Below are 26,071 nucleotides of genomic sequence, written 5' to 3' on the forward strand. Positions count from 1 at the left end.
ATGCCAAGAACCCTGAAAAATACAAATTATAGGACATTGAATGAGATAGACAAACAAAGCTCTCTAGTTTATTTATTATTTCTCTGTGTAAACCGCTTTGGTAACTTTTGTTGAAAAGAGGTATATGAATTGTTGCTGTTGTTGTTGTTGTTGAAGATTTGTCATATTCATGTTCATATAGTGAGTTTCGTGAAAATCCAGCACAGAATGAAATCCACTGAACTGAAACAATATAGCTTGTTTCTTTCTTCATCAATCTGATGAAAGTCCGGAAGGCATAATTTCCTATGTTGTTTTTCGGCAATTTCCAGTAAAGCAATATTTCTGGAATTTTTAATATTTTATTTTTATTTTTAACATTTTTTTATATCCCGCTCTTCCTCCAAGGAGCCCAGAGCAGTATACTACATACTTAAGTTTCTCCTCACAACAACCCTGTGAAGTACGTTAGGCTGAGAGAGAAGTGACTGGCCCAGAGTCACCCAGCAAAACTCATGGCTGAATGGGGATTTGAACTCGGGTCTCCCCGGTCCTACTCCAGCACTCTAACCACTACTAGAACCAACTTGTCAAAAGAGCAAGTTTCTATCTTTGAATAGAAAGGTTTGGTCTAGGAATTTCATGTCAGTCAGGGAGTGAGTGAGGCCCAAACAGCTTGACAGATAGATAGCCAGCCCCAGGGACAGATTAAGCTCTTTGCCACCCCAATGGCAAAGGAGGAAGGACAGGGGAGTAAAATCTATTTTTTAAATGTTAAAACTGCCACAGTGCGCTGGCGTGGCGGCAGAGAGGGTGGCGATGCCTTCCTAACCCAAGCCCACTTACCTCCCAAATGGCAGCTATTGCCCCATTTCGGGCCTTTCTGTGCACATGTGCAGCAAAGCCCCATTTTGGGCGATAGCTGTCATTTGGGAGGTAGACGGGCTTGGGTTAGGAGGAGTATCACCACCCTCTCTGCTGTCACTGTGAGGTAGGCGGGCTTTACAGTTAAAAATCAATTTAAACTCACCCCCACCCCCACCCCCCGTTTTAAAGTTTATTATTATTATTATTTCATAAGACCAAAATGTGCTGCTGGGGGAATTTTGCCACCATAGGTAGTTGCCTCTACTGCCTCTCCTTTAATCCGCCAGTGGCCAGCCCAATTCGGACATGGTGTACATGTATTTGTGTGAATGACTGTACCTGCGTTCATTTTAAGGGTGAACCTGGATACAGGCCCTTCAAATGCATGGTACAAATAGGAAGCATACTTCTCTATCTGTGTTCAACATAACATGTGAATGCTTGTACCTGTGTACACTGTACACTCATTGTACGAGTGCTGAACATAATGTGTGAATGGGCCTTATTTTTAGATTTTAAATGAGAACGTTCTTAAAAGCAGTTTACATAGAAAAAGAAAATGAAGGTGGTTTTCGGTTCCCAAAGGGCTCACGGTCTAAAAAGAAACATAGTGTAGCAGGCGTAGAGCCTGGCCGCTGGCGGCGCATGTGCGGCTGCGGCTGCGGCGGCCCCGCTGACCCCACCGCACACATCTGACAGCAGACGCGAGGGCTAGCCATGCCCCCACGTCTGATGTCAGATGCGGGGGGCATGGTCTGGCTCCCGAACAGAGCCTTGAGGCTCCGTTCGGGAGTTGGAGTTCAACTCCCGAAGGGGCCACGCGGCCCCTTCGGGAGCGAAACCAGCACAACTGATGTACAGTGAAATAATAACAGAATTGCACAGCTTGAGATAGTTTGAATAATAGTTCTCTGCAAGGGAAGTTGCTTTGCCTGTCAGTGCAAAGCACTGTAAAAGCTTTGTTCCTCTAGTAATTTTCCATCCCCCGAAAGGTTAAAGCGACGGACCGTGGAATGTAGAATGTAGAAAAGCTGATATGTAGAAAAGCTGATATGTCTAGGAAGAAACTGGCTGTCTGCCTGAGTACATGTTTATAGTTTGTTGCCTGGCCTTGGTTAGGCACCCTGGCATCAACATGCTGTTTTCTTGTGTGGATGACTTTTGCATTTTTCTTGTATAAAGGTATGGCTGTTTGAAATTATTCTTTGTCCTGCTTCGAGCATTAGCCAAAGCAGCACCTCTGTTACTTAAGGCAGAATAAAGCTTTGATCTTTATGTCCTCTCGCCTGGGCTGATAATTATTGGGCTCCATCCGCCCAGGAACGAACCTCCCCAACTGGGTCAAGTCTACCCTAGTACATCACAACCATGTCTGACGTCAGATGCGGGAGGCGTGACGGGGACACGAGGTGTGGCCCCTGATTGGGCGCGGCCCGGGTTCTTTGAACCCATTGGCCCAATGGTGGCTCCGCCCCTGCAGTGTAGACAACAGTAGCAACCACTGGAGGCAGTGCTTGTTTGCATGGCAATGGCTGCACCTGAGGCAATGCCAAGCCGCTGCTGGCCACACCCCAACACTGGCCATGCCCCTCAAACCCACATCAAGGGCCTTCCCGGACAGCTCCACCCTACCTTCTTTCTCTTGTGCCACCTTCCCTTTCTCTTGTCTGCTTACCTTCCAGGCACACAATGGACATCTCTTGTGTGCAGCAGAAAGAGAACAATCCAGCCAGTGAAGTAGCAAGAGAGAATAGTGACATTTGCTCTTGTTTGCCTTGCAAGAGAAGAGAGCTGGTCTTGTGGTAGCAAGCATGACTTGTCCCCTTAAGCTAAGCAGGATCTGCCCTGGTTGCATACAAAAGGGAGACTAGAAGTGGGAGCACTGGAAGATATTCCCCTCAGGGGATAAAGCCGCTCTGGGAAGAGCCTCTAGGCTCCAAGTTCCTTCCCTGGCATCTGCAAGATAGGGCTGAGAGAGAGATTCCCGTCTGCAACCTTGGAGAGGCTGCTGCCAGTCTGTGTAGACAATACTGAGCGAGATGGGCCTATGGTCTGACTCATTAAATGGCAGCTTCCTATGTTCCTAGAAGCCACTCTGTGTTTCAAGCACCTCCCTGTCATGGGCACGCTGCCGGATTCCGAGGATGAGGAGGAGACAGGCAGTGTGAGAGCAGTGAAGGGAGTGCAGCAACCTCAAAGGCAAGATGTTGCAGAGGCAAGCGGGACCGACGCACGGGACACTGAAAAAGAAACGGAGCCTTGTACGACAGCTCCTGTGGAGGAGACGCAGCCAATCTCAGCTGTAGAGAGGCGTCAGTCGAAGAGACAGGAGGAGATGAGATGCATGCGCAGAACAGTGTGCCCACATGTGGGAGGAGCAGGGCAGGATGCCCGCATTTGCCGCCCCATGGGGCATGCACCACTTGAAGCCTTTACCTTACATTGCCTCATTAGTGAGCTGCCCCTGCATCGGGGCCCAAATTTCAGACATCTAGATAATAGATCTGTGCTGCAGTGGAAGACAACAGTCCCAGCAGAGTTTTAAAGTAAACATGAACTAATCTGGACTATGTTGTTGGACTACAATACCCATCATCCCCAGCTATAATGGCCTCAGCCGCAATGGCTGGTGGAGTGATGGGAGTTCTAGTCCAACAACATGCGGGGAGCCCAGGTCTGAGAACTTCTGCCCTAAGGTGCTAAATCTACAGCTGCCTTGGAAATAAAAGAAGAAATATCAAACGCTACTTTATGTGCTTAATTGATCAGACAGGCTGGGGGCCTACAGTCTAAAATGCTGTTCGAAGACCACAGACAATGAGGAGTGGGATGTGGCAAAAGAGAACAAATGATCAGAGAAGGTATCCACAGATCTCCGTAGAATCAAGACCAGTGTTTCCTCTGAGAGGAAACATGTGCACATACTTACATGTTTTTTTGATGTCCGCTCAGTCAATTTTATAACCCACTCAGGTTGGCCCTACTCTGAATGCACATGTGCATATACTGCCTTGATACTGCTGCCCAGAACAAAGCTCATTCTGTTGGAAATTCTCTGTGGTGAGAGATAGGGATGTGCGGTTCGGTTCGGATCCGGACCGGTTCGTCCGAACCGGTCCGGATCCGGCGGCTCGATCCCGGACCGAATCGGGCCGTTCCGGGGACCGAGCCGGACCGAATTCGAGCCGGTTCGGTACCGAACCGGCTCGGGTTTCCCGAACCGGTTCGGGAACGAAATTGAGTCTCTGGAGTGTCTCTTTAAAGTTCCAAGTGTGTCCTCCATTTTGTGTCTCCTTCCCGAAACTTTTGCTCCTCCTTGCATCCATTTTGTGATGCTATTTCCAGGCATTGTATTGGCTGCGCTATTGATCCTTGATTGGCCAGAATGAGTCCTTTGGTCTGGTAGGCTGCTTGGCTGTTGCACTGTTGAGAGCTGGCACCCTGTTGGCCGTGGGGGGAGTGCAAAGGTGGGGGCTCCCAAAGGAGGGAATTTCAAACCTATATAAACCCAAGCCTCTTCTCTGGAAACTTCTCTTGGCTGCAGTTGTGGGATCATCTCTGAGACCTGCTTGCCCTTTGCTGGCTGCTCTGGTGTCTCTGTGAGTCCTGACTGTGTCCTGTGTCTCTCTGTGTGTGCTCTGTCTAATCCTTTGTCCACCTGCCCTTTGTGACTCTCTGTGTGTCTCCTCTCTCTGTCTGTCTCTTGTCTGTATACTGTGTGTTACTTCACTTTACTTTCTTCTTAATTTCCCCCAATTTTCCCTGTTCCTTGTCTGTCTGCTTTTCTCCCCCCCTCCCCCCCTTTCCCTTCTCATCCTTTGGGCCTACCCTCCCCCTCCCCCACTCCCACCCACTGCATCCTCATTGCTTTAAATCTTCTTCCATTAATTATTGCTCTTTGTCCTGCCTTGTTTTTGTCCAACTTTTTTATTTTCACATTGCATTCCATTGGTTTCATTTATATATTGCTTGCTGGTTTTGCTTAAATTGTACCATTTTGTTTGTTTCTGCTGACTGCTGCTGCCCTGCGAGTTGGTTCCCTGAATCCCTCCCCCCCACCCCCAGAGGATTCTGTTGTTGTTTCTTGTTGTCCCATATAATCAGTTTTGGTTCCCTGCTCCAAACTTGCCCCTCCAAGTCCAACCACACCCCACCCCAACCCCACCCCATCCAGCCTTCTCCCAAGTTTGCTGCTGCCAAACAGAGTCCAGTTTTCTTTGCTTGCAGTTCCACTTATTCATTTGCTATTATTAATTTGCAGCAATTGTGGTTTCATTGTCTCTGTTCACTTAGTGGCCCCCCTCAGAGTCTGTGTTTGGTTCCCCCTCCCCACACCCCCACACCCAAGTTTTTTCTGCTGGTTATAGTCTTTCTTTTCATTTTTTTTTAAAACTTCTGGCTTGTGTTCTCTTGATATATATTGTTTTATATATTTTGCTACCCTCCTCCTCCTCCTCCCCCCCTGCCTGCCCCCCACCCTCCCTCCTCCCAGACCCTAGCCCAGGCCCAGCTCCTCCCCCAACCACCCCATCCAGCCTAATCGCTGCTGCTGCCCGAGTTGTTCCAGTTTCTCCTTTGCTGTTTGTTGTTGCCCCCTCCCCATCCCCCCAACACCCCTCTGCCACACACTAGCCCCCAACCACACACACCCTCTCTGCTCCCCCACCCCACCTCTTTTCCTCCTTGCCCCTGACTCTCTCCACTTACCCCAGGCCCCCTGCCACACACTAGCCCCAACCACACACACCCTCTCTGCTCCCCCCACCCCACCTCTTTTCCTCCTTGCCCCTGACTCTCTCCACTTACCCCAGGCCCCCTGCCACACACTAGCCCCAACCACACACACCCTCTCTGCTCCCCCCACCCCACCTCTTTTCCTCCTTGCCCCCGACTCTCTCCACTTACCCCAGGCCCCCTGCCACACACTAGCCCCCAACCACACACACCCTCTCTGCTCCCCCCACCTCTTTGGACCGCTGCTACTGCTGTGTCCTCCCCCCACACCTGAATCCCCCCTCCCTGCTGCGCTGCGCTTCTCCTCTCTCCTCTTTCTCTCTATCATCTCTCTTTCTCCTCTCTCTCTCTTTCTTTTCTCTCTCTCTCCTCTCTTTCTCTTTGTCCCTGCCCCCCCTCTCTTTTCTCTCTCTCTTAGTCTTTTCTCTCTCTGCTCCCCTTCACTTTCCACCTCCTCTCCCACAGCTGCAGCCGCACACAGTAGCCTACCCACCTGGCGGCTGCCATCGGTTTTTTTTTTCTTTTTATAGTTTTTGGTTGATTTTGTCTCTGCTTGGGGGTGAGTTGAGCGACACAAATAGTGTTGTCTCCTCACTTCTGCCCCTCCATCGTTGTTGAACTACCCCGGTTGCCTGTGTGCCTCGTGCGGCCGCCCTGCTGTGTCTCAGCCCAGGGTGGCTGGCTGGCGGCGGCGAATCCGTGACCAGCAGTGAGCGGCAGGAGAAGGACCGGAAGAAGAGGGGTTAGTGCGTGTGCGATTGTGCACCTTTTGTTGCCCCTTTCTCTCCCTAGCTGGCGGTTTTAAATAGGGACACCCCTATTCTGAAATGCATTTGGGTGTGGGGAGGAGGGAGGGAACCTTGGAGAGGAGATGTACTGTTGTAAAACTTGTGTCTTCATGCCCATGCCCAGTAAAGAAATTGCTGCTGTGTGTTGCGTTGCATTGCATGCGTCTTGCAGGTGGTTTTTGAACAGGTGCCTTCCAGAGTGCTTCCTTGCCTCTGGGGCAGTCTGAGTGGGGTCCAGGGTTCTGATGCGATGCTGCCACTACATGCTGGGCCCATGCCATGCCAGAGTGCTTCCTTGCCTCTGGGGCAGTCTGAGTGGGGTCCTGGCTGGGCTCTGATGCTGCCACTACATGCTGGGCCAATACACACGTATGATGATGATCATGATGTTCAATCCATGAGGCTGCCATCAAGTGTTTGCTGCTGCTTGCTTGCCATGGCATTGGGCGGGCAGAGTCACAGAGTGGGTGGGTTCAACCTCTGTGTTGGTGTGACTGGGTTCTGGTTTTGGTTGTGTGCAATTCAGAGTCACTAAATAGGCTGCATTGAGTTTGATGCTCCCCCCACAGGAGCATTACTTGAGAACCACCCCCCAGAACCCACACTTTGTGTTCCAGTTCACTAAATAAGGGTTTCCTCCTTTGATCTGCAGGTTCCCAAGCGTTGACTGCATCCCTCCCCCACCCCCGGTAGGTGCTGTGCCCTCCCCCCATCCACTCCCCCCCCCAAAAAAGCTAAAAACTTGCCACCCACACCACAACTACTCCACCCAACTGCCCGTGCCACCCTCCCACACCGGGGTTCCACCCTTTAACCCCCTATTTTTCTAAAAAAAAACCCTCCCAGACCCATCTCCCCAATTGGCTTGGTGGTTGACTCCCAAATTCAAAAAGGACACCCTCCCCCTCACTTCGATTGGCTTCCCCCCATATCAAAAAGTCTTCTTTTCCCCCCAATTGGCTTCCTTTTTTGAAAACAAACTTCCCCCCCGCCGCCTCCAAATCAGCTGCCTTTTTTTTGGCCCCTAAGCCCCTCCAAATTATTTTTCTGACCCTCTCTGGCCTTCCTCCTAAAGTCTCCCTCCTTCTGACCTAGCAGCATGTCTGAGCGCCGTGTGGCGGGCAGGGCTCGCTCAAGGCTGGCAGGCAGAGGTGGGAGAGGCCAGGTGCGGGGTGCGCCTGCGGCACGGGGAGGGAGAGGACACGGGGAGCCTGAGGACACCCCAGTTCTCCCCATTGGAGAATTCTTTGCTCCGGCCCCATCTTTGGTGCGCAGGATTCAGTTCCCCACGCCTGCTGCCGCCAATCGCGGCAGAGGCAGAGGCACCATTAGGGCTGTGGCGGGTCCCTCCTCGCCGGCGGCACCAGGTGCTGCTGAGCTACCGCCAGTTGTTGAGGTGGAGGAGACTGTGGAGTTGGAAGAGCAGGTAGAGGGCGGTGAGGACCGTGCGGCTGGCAGCGATGCAGCCAGGTTCTCCCTCCCTCTGGGGCCCCTTCCCCCTATCCTTTCGCCGCTCAGTGGGGCCCCCCCTCGTGAAGCCCGACACTCTGGTGGGGAGCGGTCTGGCGAGGTGGTGGAGGAGAGGCCTGCCTCTCCGATGCCAGTTGAGCCGGGCCCTTCCTCCGCTGTGGAGGGCGGAAGGGGCGGGTTGGGTGGCAGCAGTGGGCAGGCAGCGGCGGCCGCCCCCCCCCCAGGACTGCAGCCACCCTGCGAGAAACGGCCTAGGACGGCGCCCAGGGCGCAGGAGGCCAAGGGCAGTGGTGTATGGGTGCATTTTGAGGTCCCTCAAGATGCCCCATTCCACGCCCGCTGTGTCCACTGCAGGATGCTTGTCAGCCGTGGAAGGGACCCTGCGCACCTGGGTACGACGCCTATGTGGAGACACCTAGAGCGTCACCACCCAGGTCTCAGGGGACAGGCTGGCAGCGCTAGTGCGCCTTGTGCATCTGCCACTAGGGCGGGCAGCGGCAGTGTGCCAGCCAGCAGGCAGGCTACACTGCCCGTCCAGCGGTGGACGCAGTCCTCGGGCAGCCAGCGTATTGTTCGCGTGGACCATCATCACCTCACCCGCCTCATAGGGGAGATGATTTCCACCGATGACCAGCCGTTTCAGGTGGTCGAGAACAACGGCTTCCGCCGTATTCTCCAATACCTGGCTCCCGAATACGTCATCCCCTCAAGGACGACGTTCAGCCGGAACGTGGTCCCCTCCCTGTACTGCCGGTGCAGGGAGCTCGTGTCGGCCGAGCTGCGTGCAGCTCCGGCCGGGACAAGCGTGCATTTCACGACTGACCTCTGGACCAGTGTCAGTGGGATGCACGCTTCTTTCCTGGCCCTCACTGCCCACTGGTGGGGACCGGAGAGTGAGGGGACCTCCGCGGGCGATGCTTCCGGGTCCGGCGCGGCTCCCGCTGCACTACGGCACAGGTGGGCCGTCCTGCACGTGAAGACGATGGACACGAGGCACACCGCGGAGGAGGTGGCGGCCGTACTCGACCGCCAGATAGAGGAGTGGATTGGCGGGTGTCCACACCTCTCCCGCGGCTTCATTGTCACCGACAATGGAGCCAACGTTACCGCCGCTGTCGAGACAGTCATGGACTGTGTGAACATACGGTGTATGGCACACACGCTCCATCTGACCGTCAGGGACGCCCTTGGCCTTAAGGAGCTGAAGGCGTCCCAGGAGAAGGGGGCCCGCCCCATCGCAGCTGCTGTTGCTGCCACGGCCACGCTTGTGGATAAGTCCCGCAAGCTGGCCGCCCACTTCCACCGCAGCGAGAAGTCCAGGAGACTGCTTCGCCAGAAGCAGGATGACCTTGGCCTTCCTCGCCATCTCATCCCTACGGATGTGGAGACGCGGTGGAACTCCACCTTCCTCCTGTTCCAGCGCCTGTTGGAGCAGGAGAGAGCCCTTGTCACCCTGGCGAGGGACGAGTCCTTGGATGTCTGCGACTTCTCGAACGCAGAGTGGAAGCAGATGTCTGAGGCGGTGTCGGCACTCGAGCCCTTCCAGCTTGCCACGAAGGGCTTGTGTGGCGACACCACTCCCTTGAGCCAGGCGCTGCCCACAGCTGTTGGTCTCGAGAAGCTGATGGGTGGACTCCATATCTCTCTGACCACGCCAGAGGGTCGTGCTCTGGCTGGGAGGCTGAGGTCTGGGGTTGACAAGCGGCTCGTTGATGTGCTGGGAGACAGGGAGGAGTATGTCCTCGCTTGTCTCTGTCACCCAGCCCTCAAGGGCAATGCCGTGAGTGCCGACGACTTGCCCAGGTGGAAGGGCATCCTGGTCGAGAAGGTTAGGGAGGAGGAGGCCGCTAGGGCCCGCAGAGACCAGGGTGTTGGTGGTGGTGCGGGGGCAGCCCTCGCGGCCCAACCCGCACCCAGCAGCAGCATGGGCGGCCAGCCGGCGTCAGCTTCCCCTTCCCCTCCCTCTTCCCAGTCCAGCAGCGCGGCATCCCAGGCGGCGCCATCGCAGCAGCCATTTGCTACCGACTCGAGATCCGCCCAGTGGTTTCAGCGGTTCTGCTATGGCGCCATGCCTGGTATGCGGGAGGCTCGACCTGCCAGGCCCCCCTCCAGTGCTGAGCAATGCGTTGCGCAGTACTTGGAGGAGCCTGTGGAGGGAGACGGCGTGGACTGCGCACAGTTCTGGGCGAGCCGCCGCCAAGTCTGGCCGGACCTGGCGGTGGTGGCTGTGCGCCTCCTCTCCTGCCCCCCAACCAGTGTCCAGAGCGAGCGGGTGTTTTCACGTGCCGGGGACGTGGTGATACCCTCTCGCTCCCGCTTGGACCCTGGTCTGGTGGAGCAGCTGGTCTTCCTTAAGGTGAACCTCCCCCTGTTGGGCTACCCCAAGCTGCAGTTTGAGACGGGCGAGTGATTACCGTGGGTTGCCCCATGGTTGGTCACCTGCCTGGCTCGACCTCTGCTTATCCCTACCCTCCCCCCTTCCACCTCTAGCTGAGCTGACGTGACAGATGCTGAGCCGTGCCAGCCAGTCGCAGCGTGTAGTGTGCCCACACAGAGATGCAGTTGTAGTAGTAGTTGTAGTGCTGCGACTGGCCAGATGTTTACAATGCCCACGCCCACCTAAAAAGAAACCCAATGCTGACCAGCACAGGCCCTTTATCTATCCACCTGTCAGCATTTGGGGACCTGGCGTGGGCACGGCACACCCCCCCAAAGTAGCACAGCCCACGGAGTACTAGACTTAGCGGCAGCGGCGGGTATACGTTCAAAAATGCAGTGTAGATATGTAAATACTAGTAAATAAACATGTAAATAATTTTTTCTTTAAAAACCCCATGTCAAAATCAAGCCTCAAAATTATGCAAAAGAAAGAAAAAAAGGTGACAAAGGGAGAACAAAATGATGAATGCCAAATGAATTGATTTTATTGAAAATGTCACCAGAAATCATGTGTGGGGGGCTTGGTTTACATGGAGAAAATGATTGGTTGATTTTTTGAAATGAAAAGAATGAATTATTATCATCTTATGTTCATCTTGATTGTGGTCACTGTTGATGTTGGCTGATGGCAAAAAACCCAAAACCATCAGAATAGCAATGAACTGGCTGCCAACACAACATATTGATTGATAACTGTGCAGGGGGGGAATCGGGTCTGTGTGTGTGTGTGTGGTGCAGGCTCAGTCTGTCTCTTCCTGTTGTGTGTCTGTCTGTCTGTCTGTCTGTCTGTGTGAATGGATGCCTAGCACTGTCTCTGTGTGTGGATGCTTTCTGGTGTGTGTCTGTCTACATTTTTTTTTCCTCCCCCCCATGCCTCCCTCCATCCTTCCCCTCTCATCCTCTCCCCTTCCTCTTCACCAACTTCCATCCTCCCTCCCTTCCAGCCCACCACCGCCTCACCTGCCCCCAACCCCGGTCTGGCAGATGATGAGAGTCTGGTCTCTCCCACCGAAGCACACACGTGAGCACGTGTGTGCACAAATATGTGGCTGACCAACTCTGAGCCGGACCCTCCCCCCTTCAATCCCCTCTACATCCCTCTCCCCCTCCCCTTTCCTCCCCCCTGCCTCCCTGCCTCCCTCCCTGCCTCCCTCCCCCCTCCTAGCTAGCAGCGCACACATACACACACAAAACACCTGTGGTGGCAAACACCACCAGCACACATGCACTCACACTGGTGCCACCACCACCTCTGCCTTGGGCCTCTGTGTCCTTGAGCAGATATGTGGTGGTGGACCAGAGAAGCATTTCTTTCCAGCAAGGCAAAAGGCATGCACTCACTGCACACACACACACACACGAAGAGGTGAAGACGAGAAGAGGCAACTTCTAGGACCAGCAGCAGCAGGTGAGTGTCGTGTAATTGTGTTGCTTCCCAAGGCCACTGCCCATGCTCAATGCTCAGTCTGCTGAAACTGAAGAACTAGCTACAATCACCCTTCCTCACACGCAGCTCAGCTCAGCTCAGCTCAGCTGCACAGCACACTGACTAACTAGACACTACAGCTGGTGGTAGAAAAAACAGAAGTCTAGATTCTAGAAGATGTCCTGGTGGATTTTAAACTTTCAAATCTGTGCTAGGATTGCCTTGCCTCCTCCTCCTCCTCCTGCCTGTAATTGTGCCCTCTCCCCTTGCAGTTGCGCCGTCGTGATGGGTTGGTGATGTGCGTGCGCCGTCTACTTGTTAGCTCTCTCCTCCTCATGTTGGCTGGGCTTGCCAGGCACTGGCTGGCAGCAGCTGTTGGCTGTGTGCTAGGCTCAGGCTGTGGCGCGCGTGACTGGACTGGGAATGTTATTGTAGCGGCAACACTGGTTGTGGTGGTAGCAGTAGTAGCTGTTGTTGTTTCTGGGCTGGTGGCTGCTGGCCTGTGCTGACTCTGCGCACTTGGTCTGGTCTGGTCTGGTCATTGGGATGCAGATGTAGGGTGTGTGTGCATCATCCATGGGGAGCATCAGAGCAGAGCAGAGCAGGTTGGCTGGCTTCTGTCTGTCGGGCCTAGTCAGTGGCAGGCACTGAGTGAGGCGGTGGTTTCTTTGGGCATCACGTCACCCATCATGCAGAGCGGCAGGTCTGCTGCTCTGCTGCTCCGCCTCCTGCTTCTTCTCTGTGTGTGCTGCTCTTGTGCTTAGTGTGCTGCTCCGCTGCTGCTGCTGTGCTGGCAGGCAGCACAGCAGTGGCCTTTTTGTTAGATCAGAGAGTGGGTGTTGTCTCTCTGAGTGTCCTCCTCTTACTTGCTTGGATAGGAGTGGTGGTAGTAGGTAGGCATTAAGATGGACTGACTAGGTGTTACGTGTTAGGGCGCCCAGAGAGAGGGGCCAAAAAGATGGGGTGGCAATTGTTGGGTTGCTCCTAGTATTATTGGTGAATTTCTGAAGAAATTTTTTTTTTCCATTGGCTAGAATGGGGGTTCGGGGCTGCCCCAGACCCGCCTCTGTGGGGTGGCAGCACCGCCAAAGTGGGTCCGGGGCCATGGCAAAAATGCCCTCAGTCCCTCCCAGCAATCCCCGTAGAGATAGGAGTGATGGTTCTGTTGTTTTTCTGAGGTGTTCTGAGTGAGTGTGGATTCTGTGATAGCAAATGAGAGTGGATTCATGGTGTCTCATTGGAAATCTCATTAGCTATCATAGAATCTACACTCAGAACACCTCAGAAAAACAACAGAACCATCACTCCTATCTCTACGGGGATTGCAGGGAGGGACTGAGGGCATTTTTGCCATGGCCCCGGACCCACTTTGGGGGTGCTGCCACCCCACAGAGGCGGGTCTGGGGCAGCCCCAAACCCCCATTCTAGGCAATGGGAAAAAATTTTTCTTCAAAAATTCACCAATAATACTAGGAGCAACCAATTGCCTTGGGATTTTTGGGGTGGAGGACACCCATGGGTGGCTACCACCCACCCCAGCTTTTTTGCCCCTAAGGGCTCCACATTGCGAGTTATGGGCAAGAATTAATTTTTTAAAAAAAATTTGTAAAAAATCAGAGGAAGGTCCAATCGACTTGAAATTTGGGTGGCAGGTAGAACACAATGTCCCCTTCAAAACCAGCCACTTTTTGTGATCCGAACCGGTTCGGATCCAAACCGGACCGGGGGGTGGTCCGGCAAAACCAGAACCGAACCTCCCCGGTCCGGTCCGGACCCGGTCCGGACCCGAACCGAACCGGGAGAACCGGTTTTATGCACATCCCTAGTGAGAGAATCCCTTTCTCATTATAGCAGAGTGCACAGAGGCACAACACAGCGGATTTAGTTAGGCATGCGTGTATGCTGAGAGTAAAGTAACTTGGAGCCAATTCATAGTTTCAAATCAATATATAAGGCCTTTATTAAGGAACTCCATTCTAGATAGGAAAGTGAGGAGTTACGATCTCTAATCTATCTATCTAGCTGGATGCAGATGGATTCTGCATCTTCTCTGCACACATGGTGCAGGGAGAGAGGCTTGCCATGTTGCAAGGTAGAAGGACAGGTAGGGGAGAGAGAAAAGGAAGTTAGTCCCTGAGATTAGCAATAGAGCAGTGGAGAAGTGATGACCAATCTGACTTACTAGTCCGTCCTCCACTGTCTGAGACAGAGACAGTGCAAAGTCCTTTAACTTCCAACACATTCCGCACACAGATTGGGGGGGGGGGGGGAGAACACTGATCAGGACCCAGCACAGCCTGATTCAGATATTATGCTGTACAAGTGTACAGATGTCTGTGCGCTCATACATGTGTTTGTGTGAATGACTGTACCTGTGTTCATTTTAAAAGTGAACCTAGATACAAGCTTTTCAAAAGCGTGGTACAGATAGGAAGTAAGTATACTTCTGTACCTGTGAATCAACATAACATGTGAATGACTGTATACACATTGTACGAGTATTGAACATAACATGTGAATGGACCTCATGTCTTAGTAGGAACAAGAACCTGGATTGCACTCCCAACTGAAACTACAGATCTTGGTCACTTTACAACAGACACAGGTCGCTTTTCAGACTAGACTCTGCAAAGGGGTCACATTGTATCTCTGAAGTGTGCTTCCACACTTCTTGTGTTGTGACACTGCAGTCCTTATGCTCACAGTAGGAGGCCGTTCATATTTGCAATGCCTTGTTTTGAATTTAATCACTGAGATATAGTGCTATGACGTATATCCTGTTTAAGAAAGTTGCTGTTTTGGGGGGTTGTTAGTTTCTGCAAGACTGCTCCCCCTGCTGTTTACATTTCAAATGAGATTTGCCTGAACAGAAGCATTTTGCTGCTGTTGAGCAGCTAAGCTGGAAAGCGCCCAACTGAAGGGAGATCATAACAGAAGTATAAACAATTACAAATGGAGGTGGGGAAAGAAAGAGAAATTACTAGGCTCATTCACACAACCTGAAACAAGGTCAGAGGAGCCACCAGCCAGAGCAAGAAAGCCGTGCAAACTCCCAATCTGCGGTCATATGAACTCGGAAAGCAGGGTAGGAGGAGAGGGAAACAGGAGTTGGGTTGGACGAGAGCACTCTACTCACATTCCGTCCCCAGCGTTTTACCAAGGGTGGATGAAAAGCTGCCCTGCCCAGATCCCGGTTCCAACACAGTCACTCTCCCCGTCTCCTACCGTACTTTCTGAGTTCACACAACCACGGCTCAGGAGCACACACAGCTCTCCTATCCTACCCTGACTGGTGGCTCCATCAACCCTCTTTTGGGTTGTGTGAACAAGCCTAGCCTCTCTCAAAAATCTAACAACTGGGAACCACAAATGGAATCGGTGGGTGATGCATTCAGGATGAACAAAAGGAAGTGCTTCTTCACATCATAGTTTATTTTTTAGATTTTTTATTTATTTTGCATTTACATACCACTTTTCAGGTGAAACCTCCCAAAGAGGTTTACAAAAAAACTCCACCTTAAATAAGGAGCATTACAATATATCAAGCCACACATTTGCATCTCTTGACATGGGCCTTAGTCTCACTTCTTTCTTCTATCCCTCACCCCAGAGCAAGATGGTCCCTGGTCTCAGTTAGGGGAGGGAGGGGCCACTTCAGTGGGGACAAAGGAGCTGGATGGTGGCAGCTCTCCAACCTGTCTCCCTCTCTCTTAACAGATGGAATTCATTACCCCAACAGGTTCTGATGGCCACTAGCTGGAAGCCTATTCATATGGCCGCTCGGATGGAACATAGGAACATAGGAAGCTGCCATATACTGAGTCAGACCATTGGTCTATCTAGCTCAGTATTGTCTTCACAGACTGGCAGCGGCTTCTACAAGGTTGTAGGCACGAATCTCTCTCAGCCCTATTTTGGAGAGGCCAGGGACGGAACTTGGAAGTTTCTACTCTTCCCAGAGCAGCTTCATCCCCTGAGGGGAATATCTTACAGTGGTCACACTTCTAGTCTCCCATTCATATGCAACCAGGGCAGGCCCTGCTTAGCTAAGGGGACAAGTCATGCTTGCTACCACAAGACCAGCTCTCCTCTCCTAAGTGTAGGGTGTAGGGATGTGCATTAATCGGTTCAACAGTAAGTAAGTAAGTAGGTTAAATATATATATATTATTACGATCAAGGATCAGATACATCAGATACTACTATTTAGAAATACAGTCAATGACCAGACAATATTGACAGAAATAGATGTCCAACAATAATCTAAAACTTTGAGAAAGCTTGAAATAATGATAATCCAGCTAACTCAGGTCGTAGCTTGCAGACAGCAAAAGAATATGTTGCAACATTTAAAGAAATGGCATCATTATTATCAGACAATCAAATCTGCAAATAGAAAGCATCCGAGTGCCCTTGCTATTTTGACAGTAATGGTAGGATTAACCGAGCCCAAGCATCTCTGTAATATGGCAGTACAATAGAACATGAGCAGAAGATTCAACAACCTCAGCTCCACACGGGCAAACCCTGGCCCTGGTTCGATGGTCCTTTTAAGGGGCCATTAGAAAATGAGGGAGTGAAAGGGATTATTAAGGAGGATTTGGAGGTTGCAGAGAAGCTGAATGAGTTCTTTGCATCTGTCTTCACGGCAGAGGATACTGAGCATATATCTGTTCCTGAACCAGGCTTTTTAGGGATGGAGGCTAGAGAGCTGAGTCAGATAGAAGTGACAAGGGATGATGTTCTAAACTGTCTGGAAAAACTGAAAGCTAACAAATCACCAGGGCCGGATGGCATCCATCCAAGAGTCCTCAAAGAACTCAAATGTGAAATTGCCGACCTCCTTGCTAAAATATTTAACTTATCCCTGCATTTGGACTCTGTACCAGAGGACTGGAGAGTAGCAAATGTAACACCGATTTTCAAAAAGGGATCCAGGGGCGATCCGGGAAATTACAGGCTGGTTAGCCTAACATCCGTTCCAGGCAAATTGATGGAAAGCATCCTCAAGGATAAAATTGTAAAGCACCTAGAAGAAGAGGTCCTGCTGGGAGTGAGCCAGCATGGCTTCCGCAAAGGTAAATCTTGCCTCACCAACCTTTTGGACTTCTTTGAGAGTGTCAACGAGTGTGTGGATCAAGGTGATCCAGTTGACATAGTCTACCTGGACTTCCAAAAAGCTTTTGACAAAGTTCCTCATCAAAGACTCCTGAGGAAACTTAGCGGTCATGGTATAAGGGGATAAGTACATGTGTGGATTGCTAACTGGTTGAAAGACAGGAAACAGAGGGTAGGTATAAATGGAGAGTTTTCACAATGGAGGGAAGTAAGAAGTGGGGTCCCCCAGGGATCTGTACTGGGACCGGTGCTTTTTAATGTATTCATAAATGATCTAGAAGCAGGGGTAAGCAGCGATGTGGCCAAATTTGCAGATGATACCAAACTCTTCTGGGTAGTGAAATCCAAAACGGATTGTGAGCAGCTCCAAAAGGATCTCTCCAAACTGGGGGAGTGGGCGACAAAATGGCAAATGCGGTTCAATGTTAGCAAGTGTAAAGTGATGCACATTGGGACAAAAAACCCCAACTTCAAGTATATGCTGATGGGATCCGAGCTGTCGGTGACGGACCAGGAGAGGGATCTTGGGGTTGTGGTTGACAGCTCGTTGAAAGTGTCGACTCAATGTGCGGCAGCTGTAAAAAAGGCAAATTCCATGCTAGGGATCATTAGGAAGGGGAATGAAAATAAAACGGCTAACATTATAATGCCCTTATACAAAACTATGGTGCGACCACACTTGGAGTACTGCGTGCAGTTCTGGTCACCACATCTTAAAAAGGACATTGTAGAACTGGAGAAGGTACAGAAGAGGGCAACCAAGATGATCAGGGGCCTAGAGCACCTTTCTTATGAGGCAAGGCTACAACACCTGGGGCTTTTTAGTTTAGAAAAAAGACGACTGTGGGGTGACATGATAGAGGTCTATAAAAACATGCATGGGGTAGAGAAAGTGGAGAGAGAGAAATTTGTTTCCCTCTCACACAACACTAGAACCAGGGGTCACTCCTTGAAATTGATTGCCAGGAGGTCTAGGACCAACAAACGGAAGTACTTTTTCACACAATGCGTGATCCACTTGTGGAACTCTCTGCCACAGGATGTGGTGACAGCCAACAACCTGGATGGCTTTAAGAGGGGTTTGGATGACTTCATGGAAGAGAGGTCTATCAATGACTACTAGTCGGAGGGCTGTGGGCCACCTCCAGCCTCAAGGGCAGGATGCCTCTGAGTACCAGTTGCAGGGGAGTAATGGCAGGAGAGAGGGCATGCCCTCAACTCCTGCCTGTGGCTTTCAGCGGCATCTGGTGGGCCACTGTGCAAAACAGGATGCTGGACTAGATGGGCCTTGGGCCTGATCCAGCAGGGCTGTTCTTATGTTCTTATGAACCTGTTCAGAAGGTTCGACCAAAGGTGGAACCAGCAGCAGTGGGGGGATTACTTTTAAGGTTTGGAGAGGGTGCTCTTACCTCCCCGCCACACTTGCCCCACCGGCACTGTCCTTAAAACCAGTCCCATGGGGCAGCTGTATACCCTCTTGCCGCGCCAGTGTGCAGCGGACCGGAAGTAGAAGAGAGGAGAGAGGAGAGCTGGTCTTGTGGTAGCCAGCATGACTTGTCCCCCCAGCTAAGCAGGGTCTGCCCTGGTTGCATATGAATGGGAGACTTGATGTGTGAGCACAGGAAGATCTTCCCCTCAGGGGATGGAGCTGCTTTGGGAAGAGCAGAAGGTTCCAAGTTCCTGCCCTGGCAGCATCTCCAAGATAGGGCTGAGAGAGATTCCTGCCTGCAACCTTGGAGAAGCTGCTGCCAGTCTGTGAAGACAATACTGAGCTAGATGGACCAATGGTCTGAATTAGTACATGGCAGCTTCCTATGTTCCTCTGTCATGCACGCACACTGGCCACTTCCGGTCCGACCCACACCGGGGCATACAGAGGGCATACAGCCGCCCCACGGGACCAGTTTTAAGGACAGCACTGGTGGAGGAAATGCAGTGGGGGAACTAAGAGCACCCTCCCCGAACCGTAAAGGTAACCCCCTCCTCCACCACCAATTCAACCTTAGGTCGAACCGTGCACCCCCCTACTTGGGTATGTGGCAGCCATGGGGAAAACTACAAGGATGAAGCTGGTTCCTACTAGCTCCTTCTTTGCAGTTCCTGAGAGCAATCTTAACTACGTATGGGTTTACTCATTCAGTTCATTGGGGCTTACGCTCTACTAAGTGTGCATAGGATTGCAGTTCTGTATTCAGTCGTTAAATGCAGAGGCAGCCTAAACTGGCAGCGGAGATCTGAACAGCTCTACATGCCAGAAATAAAATGTGGAGTGTCCCAATTAAGTCACTCGGGTATGGACGGAGCAGAACTGGGAAGATTCTATTGTGAAAATCAAGGTGTCAAGGCTATTAAGAATACAATCACCCACAACCAAAAACCCACTTATATGAATGTGGCGGAGCAGTGGATTTTTGCTACCACCAGTTGAACAAGAATGTGTAGAAGTAGTCACTGGTTTTGAACCGGAAGCCCTTCTCTGGAACGTAGATATGGAAGGAGGTCTTGAAACCTTTGGCCTCCACGTCCATCTTAATGCAATCCAGTAAGTCCAGGATACTTGGCGGGGCCTTCCAGGGGCCAAACTTGACCACTGATTTCTTGCACATGTCCAGACTGTTGAGGGCATCCTGGCACTTGGTCGCATCCTCCTCGGTCTTCACCACGCACACCATGACGCTGGAACGACGCGAGGCCATTGCTTCTGCCCGGGCGATGCGGGCCATCAGCTCAATGCTCTCCGTATAATTGGGCACGCAGGCGAGGAACTGCTTTCTAGCCACCAGCTCGCCAAAGAGCGGAGGGGAATCCTCTAGCTGCTTGACCAAGGGCCCAATCTCATAAAAGAGGGCTTCTTTGTATACATCCTGGACACACTGCGTGGGCACCTGGTTGCTGCGCAGATATTCCAGGATGTACTTAAAGTAGGTCCCAGGCCGGTCGATGAAGTACCTCCCCTTAGAGTCTGTTTGGGGCTGGGGCTGGCCACTGGCAAACATCTCCGCCAGCTTGGAACCAGGATGCTTCTTCAGGGTGCTCAGGGTGGTTGTGAAGATGTCCCCACCAACGTTTAACTCGATGATTTTCACCTGCTAACAAAAAAAACACCCTATGTGCAAATGTCATACAACAGGGGTTCTCTGATTTGAATTCCCAAACGTTGCCTTCAACTGTTGTAGCTGGGGATGATGGGAGTTGTAGTCCAGCAATATCTGGGGACCCCCCAGGCTGAGAAGAATCCATGTCACACTGTGTTTTTCAGGCCGTTAATTATAAGCTTAAACATGGTGGCTGACCTCTAGACTAACACTACACCAGTACAAGAAACAAAGATGCACCCACACAAGAAGGTTCTGCAGATGAGAGGATGCTCAAAGTGGTAAAATACCTTGCGCTCTTGGTCCGCTTGCACAAGCATTGCACTTCTGCAATAAGGAAAGCAGATAGCTTTATACCATGCCCGACAACATATGTGGACTGAGGAAGATGTTGCACAGCAGGAGGCGTGCCACAGGTTGAGCCGGCCACCTCCAGCTTTAGAAGCAAGATACCTTAAAACACCAGTTGCAGGTGAGCAACAGCAGGAGAGAGGGCATGCCCTCAACTCTTGCCGGTGGGCTTCCCAGAGGCATCTGGTGGGCTGCTGTGGGAAACAGGATGCTGGACTGGACGGACCTTGGGCCTGATCCTGCAGAGCTGTTCTTAGGTTCTAAAGCACAATCAGTTGCACTGGGGCAACACTACTCTGGAACACAAGTTCCCAACTGAAAAGCATTGATTAGTGCAATATCTTTGCACTAGTAAAGTGTTAATCTGGATGTCCGCCAGTATCTAGAAATGAAAACAGGACAGTTAAACCTAGTTGAGAATTCCTGTGGGCCCTTATATTAAACCTTATTAATGCAGGGGAGCAACAGCAGGAGAGAGGTGGGTTACTGTGTGAAACAAAATGCTGGACTAGATGGGCCTTGGGCCTGATCCAGCAGGGCTGTTCTTACGTTTTTGACTTCCCATGTCCTCTCTTTCTCTTGTTGAAAGAACATTTGGGTATAGTCATATGACATAACTGAATCAACAAAGCGAATATATTTCTATTGTTCAGTGTTTATGATATAAATAGCATGTGGTAGCAAGCATGAATTGTCCCCTTTGTTAAGCAAGGTCTGCCCTGGGTTGCATTTGAATGGGAGACATGTGAGCACTGTAAGATATTCCCCTTAGGGCAGGGATATCAAACTCTGGCCCTTCTGCAGATGTTGGCCTACAACTCCCATCATCCTTGGCTACTGGCCACTGTGGCTGGTGATTATGGGAGTTGTAGTCCAAAAACAGCTGGAGGGCCACAGTTTGACATCCCTGCCTTAGGGGATGGGGCCGCTCTGGATTCCAAGTTCCCTCCCTGACAGCATCTCCAAGATAGGGCTGAGAGAGACTCCTGCCTGCAACCTTGGAGAAGGTACTATGTAGACTTGGGTTGGGCAAATTTGGACCTCTACAACCCGCATCATAGGAACATAGGAAGCTGCCATATACCAAGTCAGACCATTGGTCCATCTCGCTCAGTATTGTCTACACAGACTGGCAGTGGCTTCTCCAAGGTTGCAGGCAGGAGTCTCTCTCAGCCTTCTCTTGGAGATGCTGCCAGGGAGGGAACTTGGGAACTTCTGCTCTTCCCAGAGCGGCTCCATCCCTAAAAGGGAATATCTTACAGTGCTCACACATCAAGTCTCCCATCCAGATGCAACCAGGTTGGACCCTGCTTAGCTAAGGGGACAAGTCATGTTTGCTACCACCAGACCAGCTCTCCTCTCCAGTAAATTGTGGCTAGGGATGGTGGGAGATGTAGTTCAACAACAGCTGGAGGGTCAGGTTTGCCCAACCCTGGTGTAGATTATACAGAGCTTGGCGGAACAATGGTCTGATTCAGTATGAGGCAGCTTCTTATGTTCCAATGAATAGACGAGATGTTTTGTGTTGATAAGAGGGCAGTTCACGCGATCGACATTGGGGTGGGAGGAAGCTGACGGAGCGCTTGCTCTGTTAACCTCTTTTAAGAGGAGGGTGGTTTAGGCGGGCTAGCCACCTGGGGAGCACTGGGCTCCCCTGGTGGTGCCCAAGACCACTGGAAATCGGGCTAAGCTCCCTTAGCCCGCTTTCCAGTGATCGTGGGAATAGCTTCATTATCCTAAATACCCAGTGCCGAAGCTGTTTAGGGCTTTATAGGTTATAACCAGCACCTTGTATTTTGCCCAGAAACGTATTCGTAGCCAGTGTAGCTCTTTTAGCAAAGGAATAATAATGGCACAGCGGATAAATGACTTGACTAGCAAGCCAGGGGTTGCCAGTTCGAATCCCTGCTGGTATGTTTCCCAAACACCTATATCGGGCAGCAGCGATATAGGAAGTTTCCCAGACTATGGGAAACACCTATATTGGGCAGCAGCAATATAGGAAGATGCTGAAAGACATCATCTCATACTGCGCGGGAGGAGGCAATGGTTCCCCGCTTCTGTATTCTACCAAAGACAACCACAAGGCTCTGTGGTCGCCAGGAGTTGACACTGTTTTGACAGTACACTTTACCGTTAATATTGTCTCGGAGATTACCTGGAGACCAACCTGGCTGCCTTATTCTGTATCAACTGCAGTTTCTGGACTACTTACAAAGGCAGCCCCACATAAAGCACATCGCAGTAGTCAAGTCTGGAGGTTACCAGCATATGTACTAGTGTCTTGTGGTCATTCATCTCAATAAATGGATGCAGCTGGCATATCAGCCAAAGCTGATAGAAAGCACCTCTGGCCACCACCTCAACCTGAGATAGAAGCACTCTCAGACTATGTACCTGTTCCTTCTGGGGAAGTATGTTCCTTCTGGTCTGCCAGGTCCCATCCTGAACCGGCAGACCAAAATCGTCTCCCAGGTTCTGACTCTGCACAATAAGTACCTCCGTCTTATCTGCATTCAGTCTAATTTGTTATCCCCCTTCCAGCCCATCACTGCCTGTAGGCAGGCACTTAGGGAATTAGCAATTCATATCTATCTATCTATCTATCTATCTATCTATCTAGGGGTACTTGAGAAACTGCCTGCTCAAAAGTGTTGCTGCCCGCTTGACAAGGTCATCTGAGGGGGCTCTGCTCCGACTGCTGACAATGAGGGAGGCTAGGCTGTCATGCACTCGGGACAGGGTCTTCTCTGTTGCTGCCCCCAGACTCTGGAATGCTCTCCCAGTGGCCATTTGCTCCTCTGACTCCATCACAGTTTTTAGAAAGCTTGTTAAATCTTGGCTTTTTAATCCAGGCCTTTACATGATTGTTTTTATTGCTGCTTCTATGTGTTTTACTCACATATAGTTTTTATGTTTGTGTTTTATGGATTTTAAATTAGATTGGTTTTATATTTTTAGATTAATATTTTAATTGTCATTTTTATTGTATCTTTTTTAACTTTTGTAAACCGCCTTGGGATTGTTTTTAATGAAAGGCAGTATATAAATTTAACAATAAATAAAATAATAAATAAATAAAATATCTATTTGTACAGCATCTATACTGCATTTTACATTTTTGTATTTTTGAGACGAAGTTAAACAAAAAAGACATTTATGTCCTATATTATACTTCTCAGCCTTGAGCTGGGTCAGCCCAGTCACGAGACAGAACGGCCTCATGCTCAGCAGTCATGCAGAACCCTGGTTTAATCCTGGCTCTGCAGAGCGTTGACAGCTGCCCTCAGGCTGCATCCTCACCCCTCCCCTCTGCATGCAAGAGGAGGAAATTCTCTACTTCTGTTCTCGGTTTAGAACAAACAGGATCTGATGTGCCATCCAGAGCCAGCAAGTCCTGTTTTCCAAACCAGAATTGCTGAACAAGCCAGGAGATGATGGTGAAATTCAGCCAGGATTGGTAAGGCTTGGATGCCATAGTAAACACTGGCTTTTTCTAGATCAGGGACAACCAACCGGAGGCTCTCTGGCCCTTGTTGAACTACAAATCCCATCATCCCCAGCTGCAGTTGTGGCTGGGGAGGAAGGGAGTTGGACTTTCACAACAGCAGGAGAGCCTGTTTCTGAAATAAAAAGCCCCAGATGCTGTAGCCTTGCCTCATGGAGAAGGTGCTCCAGGCCCCTAATCGTCTTGGTTGCCCTCTTCTGCACCTTTTCCAGTTCAACAATGTCCTTTTTAAGATATGGTGGCCAGAACTGTATGCAGTACTCCAAATCTGGCTGCACCATAGTTTTGTATAAAGGCATTATAATATTAGCATTTTTATTTCCAATCCCCTTCCTAACAAGCCTTAGCACGGAATTGGCCTTTTTCACAGCTGCCGCACACTGAGTCAACACTTTCAACGAGCTGTCCACCACGACCCCAAGATCCCTCTCCTGGTCAGTCACCGACAGCTCAGAGCCCATCAGTGTATATGTGAAGTTGGGTGAGGCTTTTTGCCCCAATATGCATCACTTTACACTTGCTTACAGTGCATTTGCCATTTTGTCTCAGCAGGAGATCAGCCACTAAGCTATGGAAGCTCCTGTCAAACACAGGAAGCTGCTTCCTACTGAGTCAGACTCTTGGTCCATCTAGCCCAGTACTGTCTGCTTTGACTGGCAGCAGCTCTCTAGGGATGCAGGCAGAACTTATTCCATCCCTGTAATCCCAAATTATTTTGTGCTGGAGATTCTGAGGCTTGAATTTACTTGAGACCTTCTGCATTAAAAGCAGGTACTCTTCCACTGAGGCACAACACGACCTCTCCCACCAATCTGTTCCGGGCAGCCCTTGAAAGCTGGCGCCCTTACCTCACTTACCACTTGCATGCTGCCCCCAGGTGGTTTCCCAAGGGATGAAATGCTCATCTTCTTCCACCCACTCCAGACTTGCACAGACGGAGGCACAGGGGGACTGCTGAAAGTCAGGAGGTGTGGGACGGAGTGGGGTTGATTTCTCTGTTTCTCCCCCAGCACATTCTTCTTGGTCACCTTCTCAGTAAAGGTTCAGACACAGGCCAGACAAAGGTTCGTCCGCGCTCGCACACACCTGCCTGCGTCCTCCTGTCTCTCTGCAGCCACAGGTGCGTTTCCAAGCTCTCCTCTCAGGCTCAGCGAGTCCCAGATGAAAGAGAGAGGGAGTCTGCAGGAGGAAATGTTTTGGCTGGCCTCTCTTCTGGCAACAGTCCTTGGGAAAGCCGTGGGGCAGGGAACAGGAAGGTGGCCGGCCTTCCTCACTCGCTCACCACACCTAAGCTGGTGACTAACAGGTGGACAATTCCTGCCCACCTGTCCCCCGCCTTCGGCTCACAACTCTGCACAAGTCAGCATAGCCCTAAACGCTCCTTTTCCTGTGTTTGTGACTGTCATTTGCCGAACCGGTTACACCCTGCTTTGGCAGCCTATGCTGACCAGCTCTTTTGTCCTCCTCTTTTAAAGACGCAGTATGCTCAATTCGTTATGGGTCATTGACCGTAATAAAGATTCATGCAAATAAAAGTATGCTCAGTTCCTTGATTTGTTTCTAAGGTGATCAAAGGCCACATCTGGTACAGTTGCCATCCGTCCCCCGTCCCCCCCGAAATTCCTGGTTCCACTCGGATTTTAAGGATCTCACCCAGATTGCTTAGACCACCCAGATTCGCCGGGATTTCAGCTTTCATTTAAAAAACAACAACAACTTAGCTCTAGCCCTTGTAGAAGCAGAGTCATGGAGCACAACGTGCAGTCACGATTCTGCTCAAAAATTATTTTCAAGTCAATTTACATAATACGCAAATTAGGCACCCAGATTTGGAAAGCCAGAACACGGCAACCCTAACAACCGGGCACGGATTCCTTCCAATGGGGTTTGAGCAATGAGCAGTCACTCATTGCTGGGTAGCCGGATCGGCTGCCCAGACGAGCAGAGGCTTTGGTTGGGCGCTCCCGCACCTGGCTGCAGCTCGCTGGGGAGCTCTGGGGTTGGGGGAAGGGGAGCTCTGCCGCACGCCCCCCCCCAGCCCCAGTGCGTGGTGCCTTCCTGGGGTCCCCCCTCCCCTCCCCCCCAACCCGAGTGTGTCAGCCGCGGCTGCGCTTGCTCTGTTGACTTCATTTAAGGGGAGGGGGTTTCAGGCGGGCTAGCCGCCGTGGAATTACCAGGCTTGCCCGCCGTGAGCGCAGCGTGGTTCTCACGATGGGGGAAAACTGGGCTGGGCTGGGCTGGGCTCCCCAGTTTGTCTGTGCTGGTGAGGGCCTATTTAAGAACATAGGAAGCTGCCA

The 26,071-nt window shown here is 51.1% G+C and overlaps 1 protein-coding gene across 2 annotated transcripts; it reads right to left on the bottom strand.

The window, feature by feature from the left end:
• Window positions 1-18,385: 18,385 nt before the first annotated feature.
• Window positions 18,386-25,178, bottom strand: KCTD14 (potassium channel tetramerization domain containing 14). 2 transcript variants are annotated; one of them, XM_053311661.1, is made up of 2 exons: window positions 24,632-25,178; window positions 18,386-19,906 (listed from the first exon to the last, which is right to left on the bottom strand). In XM_053311661.1, the coding sequence occupies exons 1-2, from the start codon at window positions 24,677-24,679 to the stop codon at window positions 19,235-19,237; spliced, it is 720 nt and encodes a 239-aa protein (XP_053167636.1). In that variant the 5' UTR covers window positions 24,680-25,178; the 3' UTR covers window positions 18,386-19,234. The 2 variants fall into 2 exon arrangements, with proteins under 2 accessions (XP_053167636.1, XP_053167634.1); XM_053311659.1 differs by having other exon boundaries at window positions 18,386-19,909.
• Window positions 25,179-26,071: the final 893 nt, after the last annotated feature.

Source organism: Hemicordylus capensis, chromosome 3 (genome assembly GCF_027244095.1).
Source record: "Hemicordylus capensis ecotype Gifberg chromosome 3, rHemCap1.1.pri, whole genome shotgun sequence".
In the NCBI taxonomy this organism is placed as follows: domain Eukaryota; kingdom Metazoa; phylum Chordata; class Lepidosauria; order Squamata; family Cordylidae; genus Hemicordylus; species Hemicordylus capensis.

What these genes read in the sequence shown, in the direction of transcription:
- KCTD14 (XM_053311659.1), bottom strand. Translation starts at nt 24,679, where the DNA reads ATGAGCATTTCATCCCTTGGGAAACCACCTGGGGGCAGCATGCAAGTG. An exon ending in CTGGGGGCAGCATGCAAGTG is followed by an intron (nt 19,910 to 24,631) that starts GTAAGTGAGGTA and finishes TTTTTTTGTTAG; the next exon opens with CAGGTGAAAATCATCGAGTT.